This window comes from Enhydra lutris, unplaced genomic scaffold (genome assembly GCF_002288905.1).
Source record: "Enhydra lutris kenyoni isolate GAN:26980312 unplaced genomic scaffold, ASM228890v2 scaffoldscaffold26, whole genome shotgun sequence".
NCBI classification, from domain to species: Eukaryota; Metazoa; Chordata; class Mammalia; order Carnivora; family Mustelidae; genus Enhydra; species Enhydra lutris.
In genome coordinates this window covers 21,980,149-22,000,239 of record NW_019154110.1, presented here as the reverse complement: position 1 = coordinate 22,000,239, position 20,091 = coordinate 21,980,149, and the positions used below count along the sequence as shown (strand labels likewise).

General features: G+C 46.8%; 1 protein-coding gene and 1 long non-coding RNA gene across 2 annotated transcripts in view; both read right to left on the bottom strand.

The window, feature by feature from the left end:
• LOC111151307 (family with sequence similarity 117 member A) overlaps positions 1-251 on the bottom strand; it is a 44,237-nt gene extending 43,986 nt beyond the window's left edge. The window contains exon 1 of the mRNA XM_022509203.1: positions 56-251. Coding sequence (XP_022364911.1) covers positions 56-251 — 196 coding nt within the window. The remainder of the gene's footprint in view (positions 1-55) is intronic.
• Positions 252-2,649: 2,398 nt separating this feature from the next.
• On the bottom strand, positions 2,650-19,959 carry LOC111151790. The gene is made up of 3 exons (XR_002640875.1): positions 19,817-19,959; positions 19,048-19,132; positions 2,650-2,793 (listed from the first exon to the last, which is right to left on the bottom strand). It is a non-coding gene; the product is annotated as an uncharacterized LOC111151790 (long non-coding RNA).
• Between the last annotated feature and the right edge of the window lie 132 nt (positions 19,960-20,091).

Sequence of the window (20,091 nt, the reverse complement as noted above, 5' to 3'; positions counted from 1 at the left end):
CCCCCCCCTCCCCCAACGGCTCCTCCCCCCGGTACCCGCTCCAGGCCCGGCTCACCTGCGCGGCCACCCCCGTCCCGGCGCTGGTGCGGCTGCTGCAGCTGGAACGGGACCGTGGCCCTGAGCGGCTGCAACCCAGCCCGGGGGGAGCCGGCGGGGGCTGGGGGAGAGCAGCCCCGCCGGAGCCCCCCGGCCCCTCCGCGCCCCGGCCCCCAAGGACCTCCGCCTCTGCCGCCCGCTGCGGCCCCCGCCATCGCCCGCCCGACAGCCTGCCTGCCTCGGCCCCACAGCGAGCCCCACACAGCCCCCCAACCCCCGCTGCTGCTGCTTATCAGCTCTGCGGGGCGGAGACCGGCCCCCTCAGCCCAGAACTCTCATTGGCCTACAGAGTCCCAGACCCCGCCCCCCAACCAATCCCCGGCTTGTTCTTTCCATTCCGGAGGATGACTGGCCGATATGCCTAGCGATCCAACCCAAGACCCCACCCTCATCCCGCCCCCTCCCGCTGTCCTCCGTCCGAGGGGGCGCTGATTGGTCCGTCCGGAAGAGGGCTGGTTCTCCGGTGCCGCCAATGAGAAGATGCAGAAAAGGGGAGCGTCACACCCAGTCCCAGGTAGTATGCAAATATACTATCACGTGACGTCAGGCTAAGCGGGGGTGGGGCCGGGTGGAAGATGGAATCAAGCACTAGTGAAATCATTATGGGGGGTAGAGAAGAGTATCAAACTTTGAGCAGTTCAGCCTGGCAAGCACCGAGAAAGCGATAACTTCAAAAAGCATCACTTTTGATTTAACCTAAAAATATTAGCTGTGAGTCCTCATAGGATCTCAGTGCTGCTCGAAAGCTCCAAAGTAAGATTCTACAAATTAATGCAAAGTTTGCATATATTTGCATGCGATTTGCATTATATTCATGCACTTAATGGCCACCGTGTCTCATGTGACACCCACATTTGTCTTTCTCCACGTTTCCAAGTCCCTAGCTGGTGTGGGTCCAACTCCCCCCGCCCCCAAAAAACACCCAGCGCTAGCCTGTAAATTATATTGAGACTGAAAAGGAGCAGGGAATTTCCCTTCAGAGCCGTCCATTCCAAGTCTAGCTTAGCGGAGTGGAAGGAACAAAGTGACTGAGAAACGTGCCCAAATTTGTACAGTGACTCCATTAACAAATCCTGGTCTTCCCAGTTCAGTGCTCTCTGACCTACAATGAGATGGTCCCCAAAGAGAATGCATGCAGTTGTAAAAATCACATGCTGTAATATATATGAGGACATTTGGGAAGGAAAACAGCATTTTAGTTACTATTAAAAACTATTACTCTTCAAAAGAAAAAAAAAGTATTACGCTTGGTATTTATTAACCATTTTGTTCTATATAAGGAAAAAGCAGAAGGCAATCAACCCTGGATCCTCTGCCATAAGGGACCATACAAATAATTGGATAATTCCCTCCAGATTTATATTTAGCTATGAATTCTATTTTTGATCTTGCTACAGATTTGTCTTTCTATTTCTGTTTTTGCCCACTTTAATGTTAAAATGAAGGTATTCCCTGAAGCCATCCTAGCTAATCAGAGAAAAGGAGGTAATCTGGGAGCATCCTGCAAGGCAAGGAGAGGTCATTCTGTGATTACCTATTGAAAGCACTTAATACCCGAAGTAGAAATTTAAGCACTGGCTGAATATTAAAATCAACTACATACGCACAACAAATGTGAGGCAATGGTTTTCTTTGTGAACAAAGAGTATGTGCTCTAGCAGATTCTAAGGGTTTACATCAAGATCTGACATTTGAGGGGTGCCTGGGTGGCTCAGTGGGTTAAGCCTCCACCTTCCGCTCTGGTCCTGGTCTTAGGGTCCTGGGATCAAGCCAGGTGAGATCTCTTCAATGAGGTTTCAGAAAGAAATAACATGCCCAAGGTTATTCAGGCAGTCAGGCACCAGACCTGAACTCCTATTCTTGTAAAACTTTGTCATGAACACAGATGGATTACTATTTGTATTTTACATAGAGTCTCCAAAGATGCAAATTTGCCTGAGACGTTAAAATGAACACTTGCCTAGTACTTTACAATTTTCATATACATCATCTCATTTAATTTTCACAATGGGTATGTAAAGTAAAAAAAAACAAAAAACAAAAACACAGACATTATTATCCCTGTTTTATAGAAGGCTAACTCACAGATGTTAGGTGACTTCCTCCAGATCATCCACTCAGTAAATGGCAGACCCAGGATTTATATCCGAGGTCTTTTGACTCCAAATTGAAGTACTTTCCCGACCAACACTCAACTTCTAGACCATTGGCCTATCTAAGAGCCAAAGGATGGCTAGTTGATCTCTTGAAATCTGTTCTTTCCTGAGATCCATTTTGGGACCCCTCAACATGTAAATTCTCAGTCATTCTTAGGAGATGATGGGTAATTTTTATTGGTTAAGCCATACAGTGTGTGTTAGAGGGCAAAGCCCTAAATGACGAATCTTGAAATGCTTTGGGCAGGTGGAGTCCTTTCTCTCTGCAAAAATCACCTCCATTAACCTCACAGAGTGGTTCTAAAGATAATATGGCATAGTAGTAGGCAGATGCATTCTTCTGTTGGAGAGAAGGCTAACGTGGATAGTCTCAAGGACACGGTGTTTAAATTTTGTTCTAAAGCCATAACACCAGGAATTGAGGACCAGGACAGTGGAAGAAGAACCAATGGAGATGGCACAGCTGAAGAATTGGATCTTCTGAGTCCAGAAAGTCATGGTCCTTCCAGATAAGTTGTTGGCAGGAGACACTCGAGTTGACCTAGCCGGAGCGAGAAGGCAAGCCTGCATAGGAGATCCCCGTCTCCTCCTTACACAAGTATCATGCCCAAGCAGCTGTCTCTTATTCCCTTCTCTATCACCGATAGCTTCTCCTGCCATGGGCTTGATGGAGGGGATAAATACCTCATCTGAAGATAAACCCTTGTCTTTTTCCTCCACTGAAGGAAAAGCATGGCTTTGAGGAGGCTGTGTGCTGCTAACGGAGATGCCTTGCCTTACAAAGCATCTTGTAGCTTGCAAAACAAACAAACAAACAAAACAACCCTTTGTTACTGTTCCCCCTGTCATCCTTATCAACATGATAGTTATTAATTCACTCAGCACAAATTTATTCAGATGGTCACTAGGTACTGGACACAGAGCTGGGCACTAAGGAATGACAATAATGTTCAGAGACATGGTCCCTATGCTGGAAGTCACAACCCAGCAGGCCTTGAAGCCTGTATGCAGAAATGGTACCCGGCTAGATGCTATCTGATTGAGACCTGACATGGTTCCTGCCTTCAGAGAGTTTGGGTCAGAGGCAGGCACTCGAAAACAGCAAAAGTGGAGGACTACATACACAAAGTATGGCCATACTTTGCAGGAGTCTCAGGGAGTACCACGACCAAAGACTGGAGGGAATTCTAGCAGATCAGAGGATCAACAAGGAGGTCTTATCCTGCTGTCTATTGAATTAAGAGAAGGCTGGGGTCCTCATAACCAAGAGAAGGTTTCTAGTTCTGATGGTGCTGTCTGGCCCAATTTCCAGGGCACCTTGACCCTCACCCTATTCCTCTGTGCCACAATTACAAACAAGCATGGGAATTCCAGACCACCATTTTTACCCTCCAAAACCTGACACTTCATAGCAATTGTTCAGAGAATAGAGAACTCTTGATATTCCTGGGTACCTGGCGGACTGTCTCTGCACTTTCAGGTAAATGTCCAAGTGCTTACGTCTTTGGGCCTCAGGTTCCCAAATAATAAAACAGAACATAAGATGACGCAGACACACTGTGTCTCTTTCCGACCTACCTCCTTTCCTCAGCCTCTGTCTGAAATGTCAGGTCCGGCTCCTCAGGGAATGAGATCCTGAGGAAATGGGGTCAGAACTGAAGGAGCAGAGCAGCCGGAGAGGGATGGGGAAGGAGGGTTGAGGGAATGAATGAGGTTATGGGAACAGAGTAGGGAGGGGTCCCAGCCCTCAACACTTCTCCCACTGTGGTGGCCTCTCTCTCCCTCTCTCCCTTCCCTCTTACTCCCAAGGTAACTCGATGGCCTGGATTTCGACCTTGGGGGCTGCCTCTGACACATATCATCCCCTGCTATGGCCCACCACTTCCTGTCTTCTGGCTTACTTATCTCAAGTGCTCATTTTCTGTCTTTCAGACTGGATGACATTCACTCCTTCACTCTTCCTCTCAGTGGGAATCAAACTTTCCTGCTAAATGGCAAGCTATTTAAAACGAAGATTCCTAATCCTTAACCATATAGGATATGGTGGAAGTTCTAAAACAGGTAAAGGGTAAATTCGGGATCAGAGACGTCAAAATTTTGGAATACTGGTCCTAGTAACACTCCATGAAAAATACAAAGTAGATTTTTTTTTTTTTTTTTTTTTTTTTTTAAGAATTGAGGGGGCGCCTGGGTGGCTCAGTCACTGAAGCATCTGCCTTCGGCTTGGGTCATGATCTTGGGGTCCTGGGATTGAGCTTTGCATTAGGCTCTCTGCTCCACGGAGAGTCTGATTCTCTCTCTCCCTCTGCCCGTCCACCTACTCATGCTCTCTCTCTCTCTCTTTCTCTCAAATAAATGAATAAAATCTAAAAAAAAAAAAAAAAAAAAGAAGAAGAAGAAGAAGAATTGAGAGAGATGTTAGAGACTCTTCCTGATCAGTCCTCTGATTTTACAGATGGAGAAATGGATGCCCAAACAAGAGAAGGGCTGGTCAGAGGGCACTCAGGATATCAGACACAGGGTCAGAGACCAGGGCTCCTGCATGCTGTTCACTGTTGTCTCAAAACAGAATTTAGGTGGAATACAATTCAGCAACGAAAAGGAACAACTATTGCTATGTGCAGTAGCGTACATAGACCTCAGACACATGATGCTAAATGAAAGAAACCAGACGCAAGAGACCACGTATTATAGGATTCCATTTATATGAAATGTCCAGAAAAGGCAAATTTATAGAGACATAAACAAGATCAGTACTTGCCTAGGGCTGGGATGAGAACAAGGATTACCTGAAAACAGGCCCAGTGAAACTTTTGGGGAGGACAAAAAGGACCCATAACTGGAATGTGGTGATGGTTGCACAAATCTAGAAACTTACTAAAGGAAATGACATGGTTATAAATATATAATAAGTCAATTCTGTGGTATGTAATTTATACCTCAATCAAGCTGTTTCCTAAAAAAGAGGAGTTAGATATGTGTATGAATGAGGGATCTCGGATGTGCGGCAAGCCCTGCTCATCTTTTAAGGGAATGTCTTGGGAAACAAACAGAGCTACTCTCATTATTTCCCTTTTAAAATATCACTGTGAGGGGTACCCGGGTGGCTCAGTCATTAAGCATCTGCCTTTGGCTCAGGCCAAGGTCATGGGATCAAGCCCCACATCAAGCCCCACATTGGGCTCCCTGCTCGGGGGGAAGCCTGCTTCTCCCTCTCCCACTCCCCCTACTGTGTTCCCTCTCTTGCTATGTCTCTGTCAAATAAATAAATAAAATCTTTAAAAAAAATAAAAAATAAATAAAAGGTCACTGTGAAAGACAGAAGATTTGGCTTTTTGGCCTACGGAACACTCAGGCTGGCATTTTTCATTTGTTACACATGTCCACCTCTCTAAACTAGAGAAGTTTCCTAAGGAGAACAGGTGTGTCTTGGTCATCACTCTCATTACTCAGCAAGCGCTGGGCCTGACATGCACGCAGGGTCTCACAAAAATGAACTTGGCTTCTGCCAGGTCATCTGATCACAGGTGCCTTGGAGAACCATTTGGTATCTAGAGCAGTGCCTTGCTAGGAACAGTTTGCGCCACAGCCCCCACTCCCACCGCCAGGCCTTCTCAGAGATCAGAGTCTTTGAAGAAGACAGGTTGGGGGGGGGCACCTGGATGGCTCAGTCAGTTGAGCGTCCGACCTTCAGTTTTGGCTCAGGTCGTGATCTCAGGGTTGTGAGATCGAGCCCCACATCAGGCTCCATGCTCAGCATGGAGTCTACTGAAGATTCTCCCTCTCCCTCTGCTCCTCCCTTTCTCTAAAATAAAGAAACCTTTAAAGATTTGTGTTTTTTTAAGTCATCTCTATACCCACTGTGAGGCTCAAACTCACAACTCGGAGATCAAAAGTTACACACTCCACCTACCGAGCTGGCCAGGCGCCCCCAGACCCCTTGACTTCTCTCTTCCCTTCTCATTTACCTTAAATTGGCCTCAAAAATACAATTATCTGGGAGCAAATAAACTACACCACCATAAACGTTCTCTATTCCACATCCAATCCCTCTCCCTTCGCCTCCCACCACGCACCAAATCAGGCATCAAGTATCACGAGATCCAACTAAAAAAGACTGTAAATGTAACAGAAGGAAGGAGTTGATTAGAAAGTTGGTTTGCAGTCTGATTTCCTTTAGATCCGGGGCACAGGCTCCAGAGCTTATTTTCAGAGCTCAAAATATTATCTCTAAAGGGTTTTTGTAATAGATAACTGCGAACTATCACCAGAGGCTTTTTCACTTTTATTCTCTGGTATATGAGGTTTTTCACTTTTATTCTCTGGTATATGAGGTTTGCCCTTGACCCTGCCTGCCTCCTGGCAATACTGTCTTCTTCACCATCTGCTTTAACCTCCAGGTAGACCTCACTTCCTCCAAACATTCCTCAGCGGGACTAGTCTGGGACTAATGATTCCCTCAGCACTTAGCTAATTGGCTTAGGTGTTCAACTTGCTGCCTATTATTTTGTCCTAGCTTATGGGTAGCTTTCTTACGTCTGCTAAGTCATTTCATATATTTTTATCCCTTCTCCCCAGTTCGGAAGAAGGGGAACCATTCGCTGTAGTATTTTTTGTAAATTTATTCATTCGAGGTGGTGGAGGGGGAGAGGGAGAGAACCTGAAGCGGACTCCGCACTGAGCAGAGAGCCCAATGCAGGGCTTGATCCACAACCAACTGGGAGATCATGACTTGAGCCAAAACCAAGAGTCAGACGTTGAACTGACTAAGCCAGCCAGGTGCCACCTGCTCTTATATTTCGTGTCAGCCCCTAATGTGAGCACTGCTCTGGGCAGTGGTGAGTCAGTATTGGTTATTTAAGACTGTTTCTCCAACTTATCACTCTTGAATGTTCCTGATCACTCTTGGGAGTTGAGGTTAAAAGTCCTGCTGACCGAAAGGAGGGAAGGAAGTCTCCAGGTTTTGTGAGGACTCATGTTTATCATCTGGGGTTCCTCTTTAAGTTAAGGAGTAAGAAGTTATAGAATTAGGTACAAGGCCCTAGAAGGGTTCTGTGCAAGGGAGGGGATCAGACTCTTAAAGTTTCATTAAGCTTCACGGTAAGCTTTGGTTCTGATTGGAAGAATGAAGTCCGGTTATATCCCATCCAACTCTTGAGCCCTGACTAAATGAGGTGCCTATTCCTGGTTTTCCTGTGGATATCCTGTACCCAACACATGCATTCCACAAGATGGCTCTGGCTCAACAAAATGGCTTTGGCAGCCAAGTCTGTCTATCTCATGAGAAAGTCCCAAAGGGCTGGGTTGTCGCTCTTCCCATTTAGTAATTTTATGACACTTAGAACCGTTCTCCTTTCAGAGCAGGTGGTTTCTCCTACTTGCATCATGGAGGGTATGAGCTTGTGCTCAATCCTAGAAGCCCCCAACGGCTCAAAGACTCGAGGAATTGTGTTCTTGTACAGTGGAAGGGCTTGGAATGTTCCAATACATTCCACCAGTGGCCTTTGTGACCCCTGCTTCCAATCAACTTGGGCAAAGGCCTGGTAGTTTACAAAGTAGCCTGTATTCTGCTGGGGTAGGAAGCAGTTGGGCCTTGCTTCTTCCATGCCACTCTGATAATTCCACACTTTCCTTGGAAGTCCCACCCAGAAGCTCTATCCAATTCTTTGACCTCCTGGGTGTTTGCCCAGAATATCAAGCGAGGGTTTAGAAACTGCCCTGTCAACTTCTTGGCCCCATACACTCAACTCTGAATTCTTCCCAAGGCAGATTGGAAATTCTGGGATCCCTGAACCAGCAATGGGCCTGCATTCCTCAAAATGCCCCAGAAGTCTGCACCACCTGTGCAGACATTAACATCAGCCCCCCAGGAAGGAAGTAATGTAATCAGGATGCCAAAGGCCATGTGTCCCTGTTACATAGCATTAGAAGAAAACATCCAGTTACTGGGTGCTTACTATAGGCTATGCAATTTGCACACATAGTCTCATTTAATACTCATAGTTATTATACCTTATACAGAAGGTATAATTACCCCATTTCACGGGTGAGAAAATTGAGGCTCAGAGAGTTTAGGAAATGGGTTGAAGGTTATATGGCTAGAAGTGACAGGTCCACCTGCTTTCAAAGATTGTGTGTATAACCACTATGGGGCAGGGGGGTCACCACCCCTTACCCAGAGGTCGAAGGTTGGAGTTAGGAATACAGGCCAGACCAGTTATGCCACCCATCAGACCACCCACTCCCCTGCCTCCCTGCCACTTCCCCAGCCCTAAACTTTCTAGAATTCTAACTTTGTTTATACTGCAGGAAGCAGTGCTACGGAGGTAAGCCTAGCAGGTTCCAGCTGTTCCTGGTGTGGGAGTTGAACACTTTTTGGAACTTTTCCTTGGCAAAAGCATGTCTTTCCTTCAGTGGACTAGCTTAGGATCAAATCCATTAGCTTCCTCCAAGCTTCCTAGCTTGGGGGAGGAAAGAGAGATGGGGAAGCTGGGGGATTTCCATTGAGAGAAAGGAGAGAAAATGAAAGGAGGTGGAAGGGTTAGTTAGTGCTGCTCTCTAAGCAGGGCCACCAGAGTTCTGGAGCCAAGACTCAAGAAATTTCTGCAGTATGGGAGGTAAAGTGAGAAAGCTCTTTGTGGGGGTCAAAAGAGAGGCAACAAGAGGAGGCCCTAGGGAACACTAGGCAGAGGAGGGTGGTAAGAAGAGCTGATCCAGGACCGAAAGTGTGTTTTAATTCTGAAACCACCATGATCACAAAAGGAAGGGCCTCACCCCTTGACTCTATCTCCCCCACTTCTGGGGCAGGGCAGCCAAATAAGGTGCTCTCCGAGGCCAGAAAACACCGGCCGCACCAGCCTGTCCGAGCGTGTTGGGGACCAGTACCTGACTTGTGGTGTTTGGCAGATAAATAATGAGCACCCCTGCCTGTTGCCCATTCTCTCTTCTCTCTGCTTAGTTTGCTGCAAACTTCTGCCTGGCAGGGAGCTCCAGAAAGGCGTGGGGTAAAAAGGGTCCTCCAGACAGTATTTAATACTCTGTGATTTATAGGCTGCTGGAAGGGGAGGGGTGGGGGAGCTGTGAGGGGAAGCCCCTGGGACTAGTTTCCATGACGCATCAGTACACCACGGACAAGAGTCAAAGTATTTTCTTGATTCCTGTGCCTTCAGTTTCCAGAGACAGCCCACACCCCTCCTGGGGCCCAAGGCTTGGGTACCATCTAGGCTGAGACCCATGGAACTGGCTAGAATGAAACTAATGGACCTACATCCAAATCTGCAGGCTCTTCTGTAAGCCTTGCACTGCCGGGGGAAGGAAGAAATCAGTGAGGTTGAGCAGCTCAAGAGCTGTTTTTGGAGGATTCCCTTTTTTCATGTACAAGAATTCTTTTGAACCCTCCATGGCTCCAAGAAAAACTATTTGAAACGTCCCTGCTTCAGGGGCCAGGGGGTTAAGTGCCAGGGATGGAAGACTAAAAGCCAGAGATGCTGGTTGAAGGGATTCTTGGGATCGGGGCTAATGGCCTCCCTGCTGTGGGCTTGGGAATGCCAGGCCCAGGCTTTGGTTGCCCTGAGAGATGCAGCCATTTTTACTCCTGACTGAAGGGCACCACCTTCTGGGACTTTCCCTTCTCTGGTGAAAAACCAGAGCACAATATGGCCCAGGGACCCACAGGGCATGTGCCCAACAGTCTGGAGGGCACTGAAGGAGATAACAATGTGGGGTACGATGAGACTGGTGCTTTATATAGTTTACAGTTTGGTTCTGGCTGGTGGGAAGAAGATGTCTTCCGTGAGAGCGCCCGGTAAATGCCCTTCATAAATGTGATCTCAAAAGGTCAAGGGATGGGACTTGAATAGCCCTAATGTCCCTGAAACAGTCTATTGTACGGCTATTGTCTCTACATGTAAAGGAACCCTTCTTGACCCTATTCTGTACTTTTCTCTTTTTCTTGCCTCTGGGGTTTCCCAAGTGAATAACTCCACACTACCTTGTCCCGAGACCTGAGTCTACCGCCTTTAAGCTTTAACAAGAGAGTTCACCCATGTTTCTTGAATTCCTACTATGCACCAGGCATCACACTCAGTGCTAGGGGGATGGAGGTGAACAACACCCATAGTTCACTTCTTTGCCAAGTCCACAGTCTAGTTTTCAATGGATTTTCCTTTGTGCTTTGGGATTTGGTAATCCAGCAGGCAAGTAACTGCTTTCCATTTTCACATGTGGGGCTCAACTCCTCAGCCTCCCTCCTTCCGCAGTCTTTTAAAGTTCGCCTCATAGGGTGACTTTCCCACTTTTCCCTTGGCTAATAATTGACATGACCTTTTTCTGGACTCTGATGGGTCTTCCTTGGGAGGCAAATGACAGGAATTAGGCACTATATTTTGTATACGAATGTGATATGCATGTGTATACACGGGTAACACAATGTTTTCTAACTTCCTTCATTTAAATGTTGGCCATGCTTTCACCCAATAGTGAACCGAGCGCCTATCAAGCACGGTGCTTGGTACTGAGGATACTGTGGTCTGGGGTGTATGTTAGGGGATGGAAGATAAAGAATCCAGAAGTCACACAAGTCAACGTGTACATATAAACCGAGACGAGAGGTATGAAGAAACGTACAGGGTGCCTAAGGGTATAGAAATCGAGGCCTGAATCTAGTCTGGAAGTTTTAGGAAACAGTTCCCTCAGGAAGTGACATTTGGCCTGAGATCTGAATTATTAGTGGAAATAGGTGAAGAAGAGTATGAGGAAGAACATTCCAGGCAGAGTAAAGTGCAAAGGTCCTGAGGTAGAAGGAACCAGTGCCCTCCAGAAGAATTGCAGGGAGGCCAATGAGGCTACAAACCAGAGAATAAGGTTGTGTGAGATGAGGACTCCAGCTGCCAGGTAAGGATTCTAGTCTTTATTCTCCAGAGGCACATGAAAAAATCTACAAAAGAGCTAAGAGGGGAAGCTGGGTGGCTCAGTGGGTTAAGCCTCTGCCTTCGGCTTGGGTCATGATCTCAGGATCCTGGGATCAAGCCCCACATCAGGCTCTCTGCTCAGCGGGGAGCCTGCTTCCCCCTCTCCCTCTGCCTGCCTCTCTGCCTACTTGTGATCTCTCAAATAATAAATAAAATCTTAAAAAACAGAACTATTTAATTAAAAAAAAAAAGAGGAGCTAAGAATGGCTGTTTCCCCCAGATTACTGATGCTGTTTGTACTTGTCTTGAAGGAGAATAGTAATGATGGCCTGAAGTGCTAGGAATTTTCCCAGTGTCCTGGCATGGTGTGGCTCTGCACTGGGGAGGCCCAGGACTCACCAGCCAACCCCAGCCCTGCAGCCCTCCAGGCAAGGGATGGCCCCTGCTCACATGGACGGAGGAGCAGGGGTGGAGGGTGGGTGGAGTGCTTTGCCTGAGGTATCAGCTCTGCAGTGACATCTGGAACAGCCCCAAGACTTTTCGCTCTTGTTCCTAGATAAGTCTATCATGTACTCCCCCCTTTTAAAGGCCTGCTCACCCTGCCACCCTTCTTGTACAGCTAGCTGTTCTTCCCATCCAATTTGGGGAAGGCCCCTGGATAAGAACTCTTGATTACCCAGAACCTGGGGTTCTGACCTGCTGAGTTCCGACCTCAGCATTGTCTAGAACCATGTATATTTACATACCCTTGATAGCTTTGCACTGGTATTATTGGAAGTCCTGGGAGAAAAGGGTCATGATGGTTGGATGGTTAGCCTTTCAGAAGGCCTCTCCTTCTTTCTCGGACTATTTTTGGGAGAATGTGGTTTGGTGTAGTGACATCTACTGGCAAAGCAAGGCAGGTAAGCTAATGACCAGATAGATGCCCACTTACCCTCAAGTAATTTCTAGGCTAGTAAAAACAAACAAACAAACAATTATCTGAAGCCCCTGATATTGGTTAGAGCAAGCTAAGAAGCCCACAGTTGTGGGTTTGGACCGTATATGTGTGGGTTTGCCTTAAACAGAGAAATGTTTTTCCTAGTTGCAGCTTGCCTCCCTAACTTTGGCCAGTTGGTTCATGTTTGGCTACATTTAGTCACAAGGGAGACTGGGTAAGCATGTGTATATGACTCAGAGGGACCCATTCCTAGCCCCCATTCCTGGGAAAGCATCTCCCAACAAAATAAAAAGGCCCACAGTTTACAAATGGCAAAATTCGGGGTCATTTTTCATCCTCCCGAAGCTTGATTGGTTTGGGAATTTTTTTTTTCCCCCTTCCTGGGACTCGGTTTCTCCTAGGTCACTAGGAAAATACTGTCTACATAACCATCTTCAAGATTCCTGTAATGGGCAAGACTACTTTTATTTATTTATTTTAAAGATTTTATTTATTTATTTGACAGAGAGGGATCACAAGTAGGCAGAGAGGCAGGCAGAGAGAGAGGTGGAAGCAGGCTCCCTGCCGAGCAGAGAGCCTGATTCGGGACTCGATCCCAGGACCCTGAGATCATGACCCGAGCCCAAGGCAGAGGCTTAACACACTGAGCCACCCAGGTGCCCCAAGGCAAGAGTACTTTTAAAGTGGCCCCTTGCCTCTTGCTGAGGTAAAAAGGGAGACTGCCTCCTCACGGCTTTCATGCCTGTCACCTCCACACTCCGTTCAAGGGGCCATTCTCTCTCAGTAGCCTGCACACTTGACTAGGAGCTTACCCCCAGAGGTCACAAGCAAGCCAGAGTGAAACAGTGAGGAGAAAACACTAGGGCAAGAATTACGAAGCAAAGGTTCTGCATTCTTAATAACACTGACTCCGTAACTGACTGGGGCTCACACAAAGCATCTGCATATCTATTTATCCATCCATCCATCCATCTGACCCTTGTTCAGACTCAAAAACAAAATCCTCAAGACCCCAGCAGAGAAATGGGTAATGAGTAGGATTCCATGGAAGAGGAAACAGAAGTAGTAAAGGAACACATGGGAGAGACGAAAGTAAATCCTTACCAAGAATCAATCCAAAGTACATCAAAGGGAGACACAGTTTTCATTTTGACAAAAATTGCAAGATCTTTTTCTTTTCTAAGATTTTATTTATTTACTTGACAGAGATAGAGAGCACAAGTAGACAGAGCGGCAGGCAGAGGGAGAAGCAGGCTCTCGGCTAGGCAGGGAGCCCAATGCGGGGCTCGATTCTAGGACCCTGGAATCATGACCTGAGCTGAAGGCAGAGGCTTAACCAACTGAGCCACCCAGGCGCCCAAGATCTTTTTTCTTTTTAAAAAAGATTTTTATTTTTAAGTAATCTCTACACCCAAGGTGGGGTTCGAACTCACAACCACAAGATCAAGAGTTGCACGCTCTAGACTGAGCCAGCCTGGCGCCCCAAACTGCAAGATCTTATGAAGTGGTAACACTCACTTCTGGGAATAATGTCTTAAAATTGGCACCTCACATGATGATGGTGGCACTTCACTTGGGCAAGTCTTTGGGGAAAGAGAAAAAGTGATACATACATAAGGGGTAGACATAAACACAGAAGAGAACTACAGAGGCGTGCAGACGCTTGAGGTAGCATTATCTGACGTAAAAGATCCTCAGTAATCCCACACAGGGGACTGAGCACATACGTCACAGTACCACAAGGTGACGTCACACAATGATCATAATTACAATTATGAAGACCATAGAGAAACATGGTGCATGTGGAGAATACGTAAATATGAAATTTCATGTAAACAATGGGTGCATCTAAACAAAAATATGCACGATAACAAAATGTGTTCATGTGGTGAAAAATTGGAAAGGTCATCTGTGAAAAAGAAAATTAGCTGTGGGGCGCCTGGGTGGCTCAGTGGGTTAAAGCCTCTGCCTTCGGCTCGGGTCATGATCCCAGGGTCCTGGGATCAAGCCCCACATCGGGCTCTCTGCTCGGCGGGGAGCCTGCTTCCCCTTCTCTCTCTGCCTGCCTCTCTGCCTACTTGTGATTTCTGTCTGTCCAAAAAAAAAAAAAAAAAAAGTTAAAAATAAATAAATAAATAAATAATAGTGTCATTTCCAGTTCCCCAATTATTAAAAAAAAAGAAAAAAGAAAAAAAAGAAAACTAGCTGTGTGACAGCAGCAAGATTAAGGAGGTCTTATTCTCTCACAACTTATTTAGTGTTGGGGCACCTGGGTGGCTCAGTCAGTTGGGCCTCTGTCTTCAGCTTAGTTCACGATCCCAGCGTCCTGGGATTGAGCCCCATGTCCTGCTCCCAGCTCAGCATGAAGTCTGCTTCTTCCCCTCGCCCTCCCTTTGCCCCTCCCCCTCGCTCATGCTCTCTTTCACTCCCTCAAAAATAAATAAAATCTTTAAAAAAAAAATACCCAAGCACCTTATTTACTGTATTTCTGTTGTGTTAATGTTTGAAAAGGTGGAGGGGTTAGCGCAGGTGAAAGTCATACTCTCCCAGCCCCCTCTATACATACTTGTCCTACATCTTCTGCTCTAGGAGGGGAAGGACCACATCTGCTTATCCACAGTTGCACTCAGCTCCCAGCCCAATCCTAGCACTTATCAGAGGCTCAGTAAATATTTGTTGAATGAATAAATGAAAGTGCCTGCAGTCCAGAAAGTCTCAACCTGGGATCACTGGGCACGTTCCATTCTGGGGAATGAAGAAGAATTTGGTTTTGCTCAAAGAAAAAAAGGAAGGCGGGCACCCAGCTGGCTCAGTCAGTACAGCAAGTAGCTCTTGATCTCGGCGTCATGAGTTCAAGCCCCACACCAGGCTTAGAGCTTACTTAAAATAAAATAAATTTTTAAAAAATGAAGGCCCATCCATAAGGACAATTCCCCCGTCTTTTTTTTTTTTTTAAAGATTTTATTTATTTATTTGACAGACAGAGATCACAAGTAGGCTGAGAGGCAGGCAGAGAGAGAAAGAGGAGAAAGCAGGCTCCCTGCTGAGCAGACAGCCCGATGAGGGGCTCGATCCCAGGATCCTGGGATCATGACCTGAGCCGAAGGCAGAGGCTTTAACCCACCGAGCCACCCAGGCGCCCCTCCCCCGTCTTTTTGATAAGTGAATTTGGGCTTGGAGAACCCAGGGAGAGACAGTCTGCTAAAGCGAACCCAATTACCACCCAGGAACATATGTCGCCCTGAGGCCTTTGCTGCCATAACAACACTGTGTAACTTTAACTACAGCCCTGGAGGGCTTTGGCCCTGTCAAATATGGAAAAGGATGTCTTTATCACAAGCAGCCTTTGTGCACAGACTGACTTCCCTAGGGAGCTTAGATCAGGGAAGGGAGGTAGATAAGTGCAGGAAGGGGGGAGGTGAAGGGCAGGAGAGGGAGAATTGCTATTGAATCAGGATTAGGGTGATTTTTTTTTTTAAGCAATTCTCAAAATGTAGTTATTTGACTGTTTAGTTTTGGTGGTTATTTATAACCCCAGCTGCAGAGGCGGGGAGCTGTGCCTGAGCCTGCTGGGATCTGTCCTATGTCTTCCCCGGGGGTGGGGTTGGGGGTGGGTGGTAGATAAGGGTGATGGAGAAACTAAATTCACAAGGGGGCCAAGAAGGTAAGAGAAGTTCCAGGCCACCTCCAAGAAGAGTGAGACAGAAGTGACCCTTAGTGACTGTGCTGACTCCATGTTTAAGGCAGCTGTGAATGGAAAGATTTGAATATGAATTACGGTCCCATCAGCAACCTCTGAGGGTCTCCCAAAGGGCCAGAGACTAGGCCAGCGCTTCTGTTGAGAAGTCACGAGATTGGCCTGGCTATGCTAGCACCTCCCAAGGGCAAGGCAGTCTTCTCCACCTCATAGGTGGATGGATAGATAGGACAGTGGTCTGCACACAAAGTAACTACCATCTCTAACCCCTCCTGGGCACATCCCTGGTCAAAAACAGGCTTCAAGGAGAGAGGGTGGCTGGTTCTGGGCAAGTCTTTTTTTTTTTTTTTTTTTTTTTTTTTTTAAGATTTTTATCCATTTACTCGACAGGCAGAGATCACAAGTAGGCAGAGAGGCAGGCAGAGAGAGAGGGGGGAGCAGGCTCCCTGAGCAGAGAGCCCGATGCGGGGCTCGATCCCAGGACCCCGGGATCATGACCTGAGCCGAAGGCAGAGGCTTAACCCACTGAGCCACCCAGGTGGGTTCTGGGCAAGTCTTACCTAACCAGCCAACACCTGGCAGTGGCCACTGCATTTACTGAGCCCTTGAAGAGGACAGGCGGCCAGGGTGAAGCTGGAGACGGGGTTGGGGGGGGTAATTCGGCCAGGCAAGGCTCCCAACCTCCAGGAGCTCCCAGACCTTTGAAGCAAACAATAAACAACTCCACTTTGCATTTGAAATACCAAACGTACCATTTTACTAGCAAAGGGAGCATCTTATTTTATTTTATTTCATTTTTTAAGGATTTTATTTATTTGACAGAGAGACACAGTGAGAGAGGGAACACAAGCAAGGAGAGTGGGAGAGGGAGAAGCAGGCTCCCCGCTGAGCAGGGAGCCTGATGCGGGGCTTGATCCCAACACCCTGGGATCATGACCTGAGCCCAAGGCAGATGCTTAATGACTGAGCCACCCGGGCACCCCAAGGGGAGCATTTTAAAGGAAACTGAGGGATCGTTTAGGGAGCTTACAAATGGGACTGAAGAGACAAGATACAGATACAAGAAAGACAAGACAGCCCCACGCCCCCTGCCCGGTTCAGTTCCTCTTCAACTCTGGATAAGGTTATTGTCTGTTACAGAGGGATTCTCACTTGTCTCCCTGCCCCTCTGATGAGTCCCCCTCACAGCTTCTAGAAAGAGATCTCTAAGTGCTAGTGTGATCTTGGGACTACTCTGCTTAAAGGCCTTCAGAGATGTCCCATCACCTCCAGTCCAGGCTCCTCAGCAGAGCTTTGCCAAAACCATTCCTGCCTCTTCTCTGGCAAACCCCCCAACTCCACCCTGCCCTCAGTCAGTCACTGCCGCATACTGTGCTGCTCTGTCCCTCTGCACTTTCGTGCACACTGCTGGCTCCCTTTGCACTGAAAGCCCCTCTTCTGCTTGCCTGCTGGCAAAGTTGTCTGTCCTATGAAACCCCATTCTTCTTTCACCTATTCTAGAAACCCTTTCCTTTACCCTCCAGACAAAACACTCTACTTCCTCCTCTGTACCACGTCTGACCCTTGCTCATCCTTCTATTTTTCCACAGTATTTGGGGACCATGAGATTACTGGCTTGGGGAGACATGGTGTTTTGCCCCTATTTGGTGTGGCCCAAAACCTGAGATAGAATTCCTGGGCTTATCACTCCATGTTTCTTGAGCTGAGGTGAGGTTGAACAGACAAAAGCAAACAATCGCTAGACCTGGTAAAGATATATTCACTAACAGTAGGATGTTAGCCATGGCTACGGTGACTGAACTATAAATATCACTAACAACAGCCATTTACAAAGTATTTACTGCACCAGGGACTGTGCTAAATGCTTTACGACAGCTGTCTCCTTGAATCCTTACAATAACCTGGGAAGCAGCTGTCAGTGTCCCCATTTCACGGATAGCAAAACTGAGGCACGAATTAAAAAACCTGTCGGAGAGCAATGCAGACAGAAAGTGGCAGAGCTGAAAGTCAGTTCCCGATCTGACATAGGAGCCCTGGACTGGGTACTAGTAGAGCTATGACTGTACTTTTTTTTTTAAATTAAGATTTACCTATCCATTTCAGAGAGAGCTCAAGAGAGAGAACGAGTGGCGGGGGCGGGTGGGGGGGGCAGAAGGAGAGAATCTTCATGCAGACTCCCTGCTGAGCTCAGAGTTTGACGTGGTAGGCTTTATCCTGGGATCCACCAGATCCTGACCTGAGCTGAAACTAAGAGTCAGACACTTAGCCTTCTAAGATGCCAAGGCGCCCCAATCAGGAATAGCTTTCTGAAGAAAGTAAATGTTCAAGAAAGACGTATCCAGGCAGGAAAAAAAGCCTGTGTGAAAGTGTAAAGGCAGGAGACACAGTGGAGCTGAGCAGCCTGTGAAATCTGGTGGTGAGGCTGGGCCCGGGCAACTAGCCAAGAAACTTTGAAACCAACATCAGTTCCTGCTTCAGGAGCTAATTGCGCCATGATGAAAATGATCCTTAAAGTAAAGATTATATTTGATTCAGATGAAGAAAGGAAGGAAAAAAAAAAAGCTTTTAGGGTTCCCTCTTCCCCATTCTAAATATACCTAGCTGTTCTACTTTCCTCTTAAGTACACGTTTTCCTTTTGATCATCTCTCTATCCTATTGATGTTAGTGTTTTTTCATTTTTCTTCCAGAGTGCACACTTTCCAAGGACAAGAACCATGTCTAAATGAAACTGTAAATCCTTCAGCATCAGCTGCAGTGTTTGAGAATTCAGTGTAAGCGATTAATGCTGAACATCTGTAATGCTGGTATTTGTATGATGAATGGTTAAGTCAGGATAGGATTTTTTTTTTTTTTAAGATATTTATTTATTTATTTGACAGAGAGAGAGAGAGATCACAAGTAGGTAGAGCGGCTGGCGGCATAGGCAGTGGGGGGGAAGCAGGCTCCCCGCTGAGCAGAGAGCCCAATTCCGGGCTTGATCCCAAGACCCTGAGATCATGACCTGAACCAAAGGCAGAGGCTCAATCCACTGAGCCACCCAGGTGCCCCAATAAGATCTTATTCTAAAAGACTAATTGCCACGGAGGGATATTTCATCATCTTTGAGTGCTATCCATTCAGAGACTGTGGAACGGTAAACATGTTCTGATTGACTGGCAAGCATTTAGTGCGGGTGTAGCATGGTCTGGGCACACTATTAAGGATGACACAGAAAACTGAGACAGGCTTTTAATACAAGATCTTCTTACCCTAGTCTGGGAGCCAGAGCATCCACGACTGACCTCAGAACACACCAGGAAGTGCAAAATAACAGTAATAGTGGGAAATTAAATGCTGAAGAGATACAAGAGGAAGAAACGTGAGCCCTTTTCCAACAAGTTCTTATGTGCAGTTCAACCTTAGGTAGGTTATTCAGAGGTATTTATATGAAACACTGAAAGCTAAATACTAAATACTGAAAAGCTGCAGGTCTTACCACTAACCCAGAATATCCCAGACAACGGCAGTGCTAAGGGTCTGGAACTTGAACTCTTCAGAGTCCTCTGTTTTTCTCATCAATCAGATGTTTATTTTCTGCTGTTTTGTTCTTTAGCTTGGCTGGTAGGGGGAAACTGGGGTCCAGGATTCTAACTTAATGACTCTGAAAGCATTTCCTCCAGGGAGGTTAAATCCTCAACGCCTGCTCTCCACTTCCCAGCTTTTTAAAAATGGCTTTTTTAGCCTGACATCCTTGACCAGCTTTTCCTTCCTCTCACAACCAACCCCATTATTATTATTGTTGTTATTATTTAAATACCCATCGCCTTTTTTAAAAGCCAGCTTCGCTAAAAATATTCCTTCCTCTTCTTCCCTCCCCCAACTCCCGACTCAAGCATTTTGATTTCCAGAGATCCCTTGGGCTAAATGGAGTTCACGGCTTCTCCGACTCTGGTACCGCGCCGGCACCCACCCCCACTCCCGCGGGCCACTCAGGGCTCTCAAACCCAGACAGAACGGGGGAAGGAGGTGGGCGCTCACCGTTGAGTGAAACTGGGGATTCTTTGGAGCTACAGCTTCTGGAGAATGGTTTTACCTCTTTCCGCGACGTGAACGGCTAACTTACTTGCTGTTCGCTAAGGGCAAGGACAATGTCTCCTCTACCAGACAACGAACTTCCTGATGATGGACGCTACCCTTTAGTTCCTTTTACAAGCCCCATTCCCACCACTTTGAGATACAGAATGGCTTTCAAGATACAATTTCTTGTGCAAAATATCCCTTCTCAACTTTGAGTTTATACGATAAACAGAAAT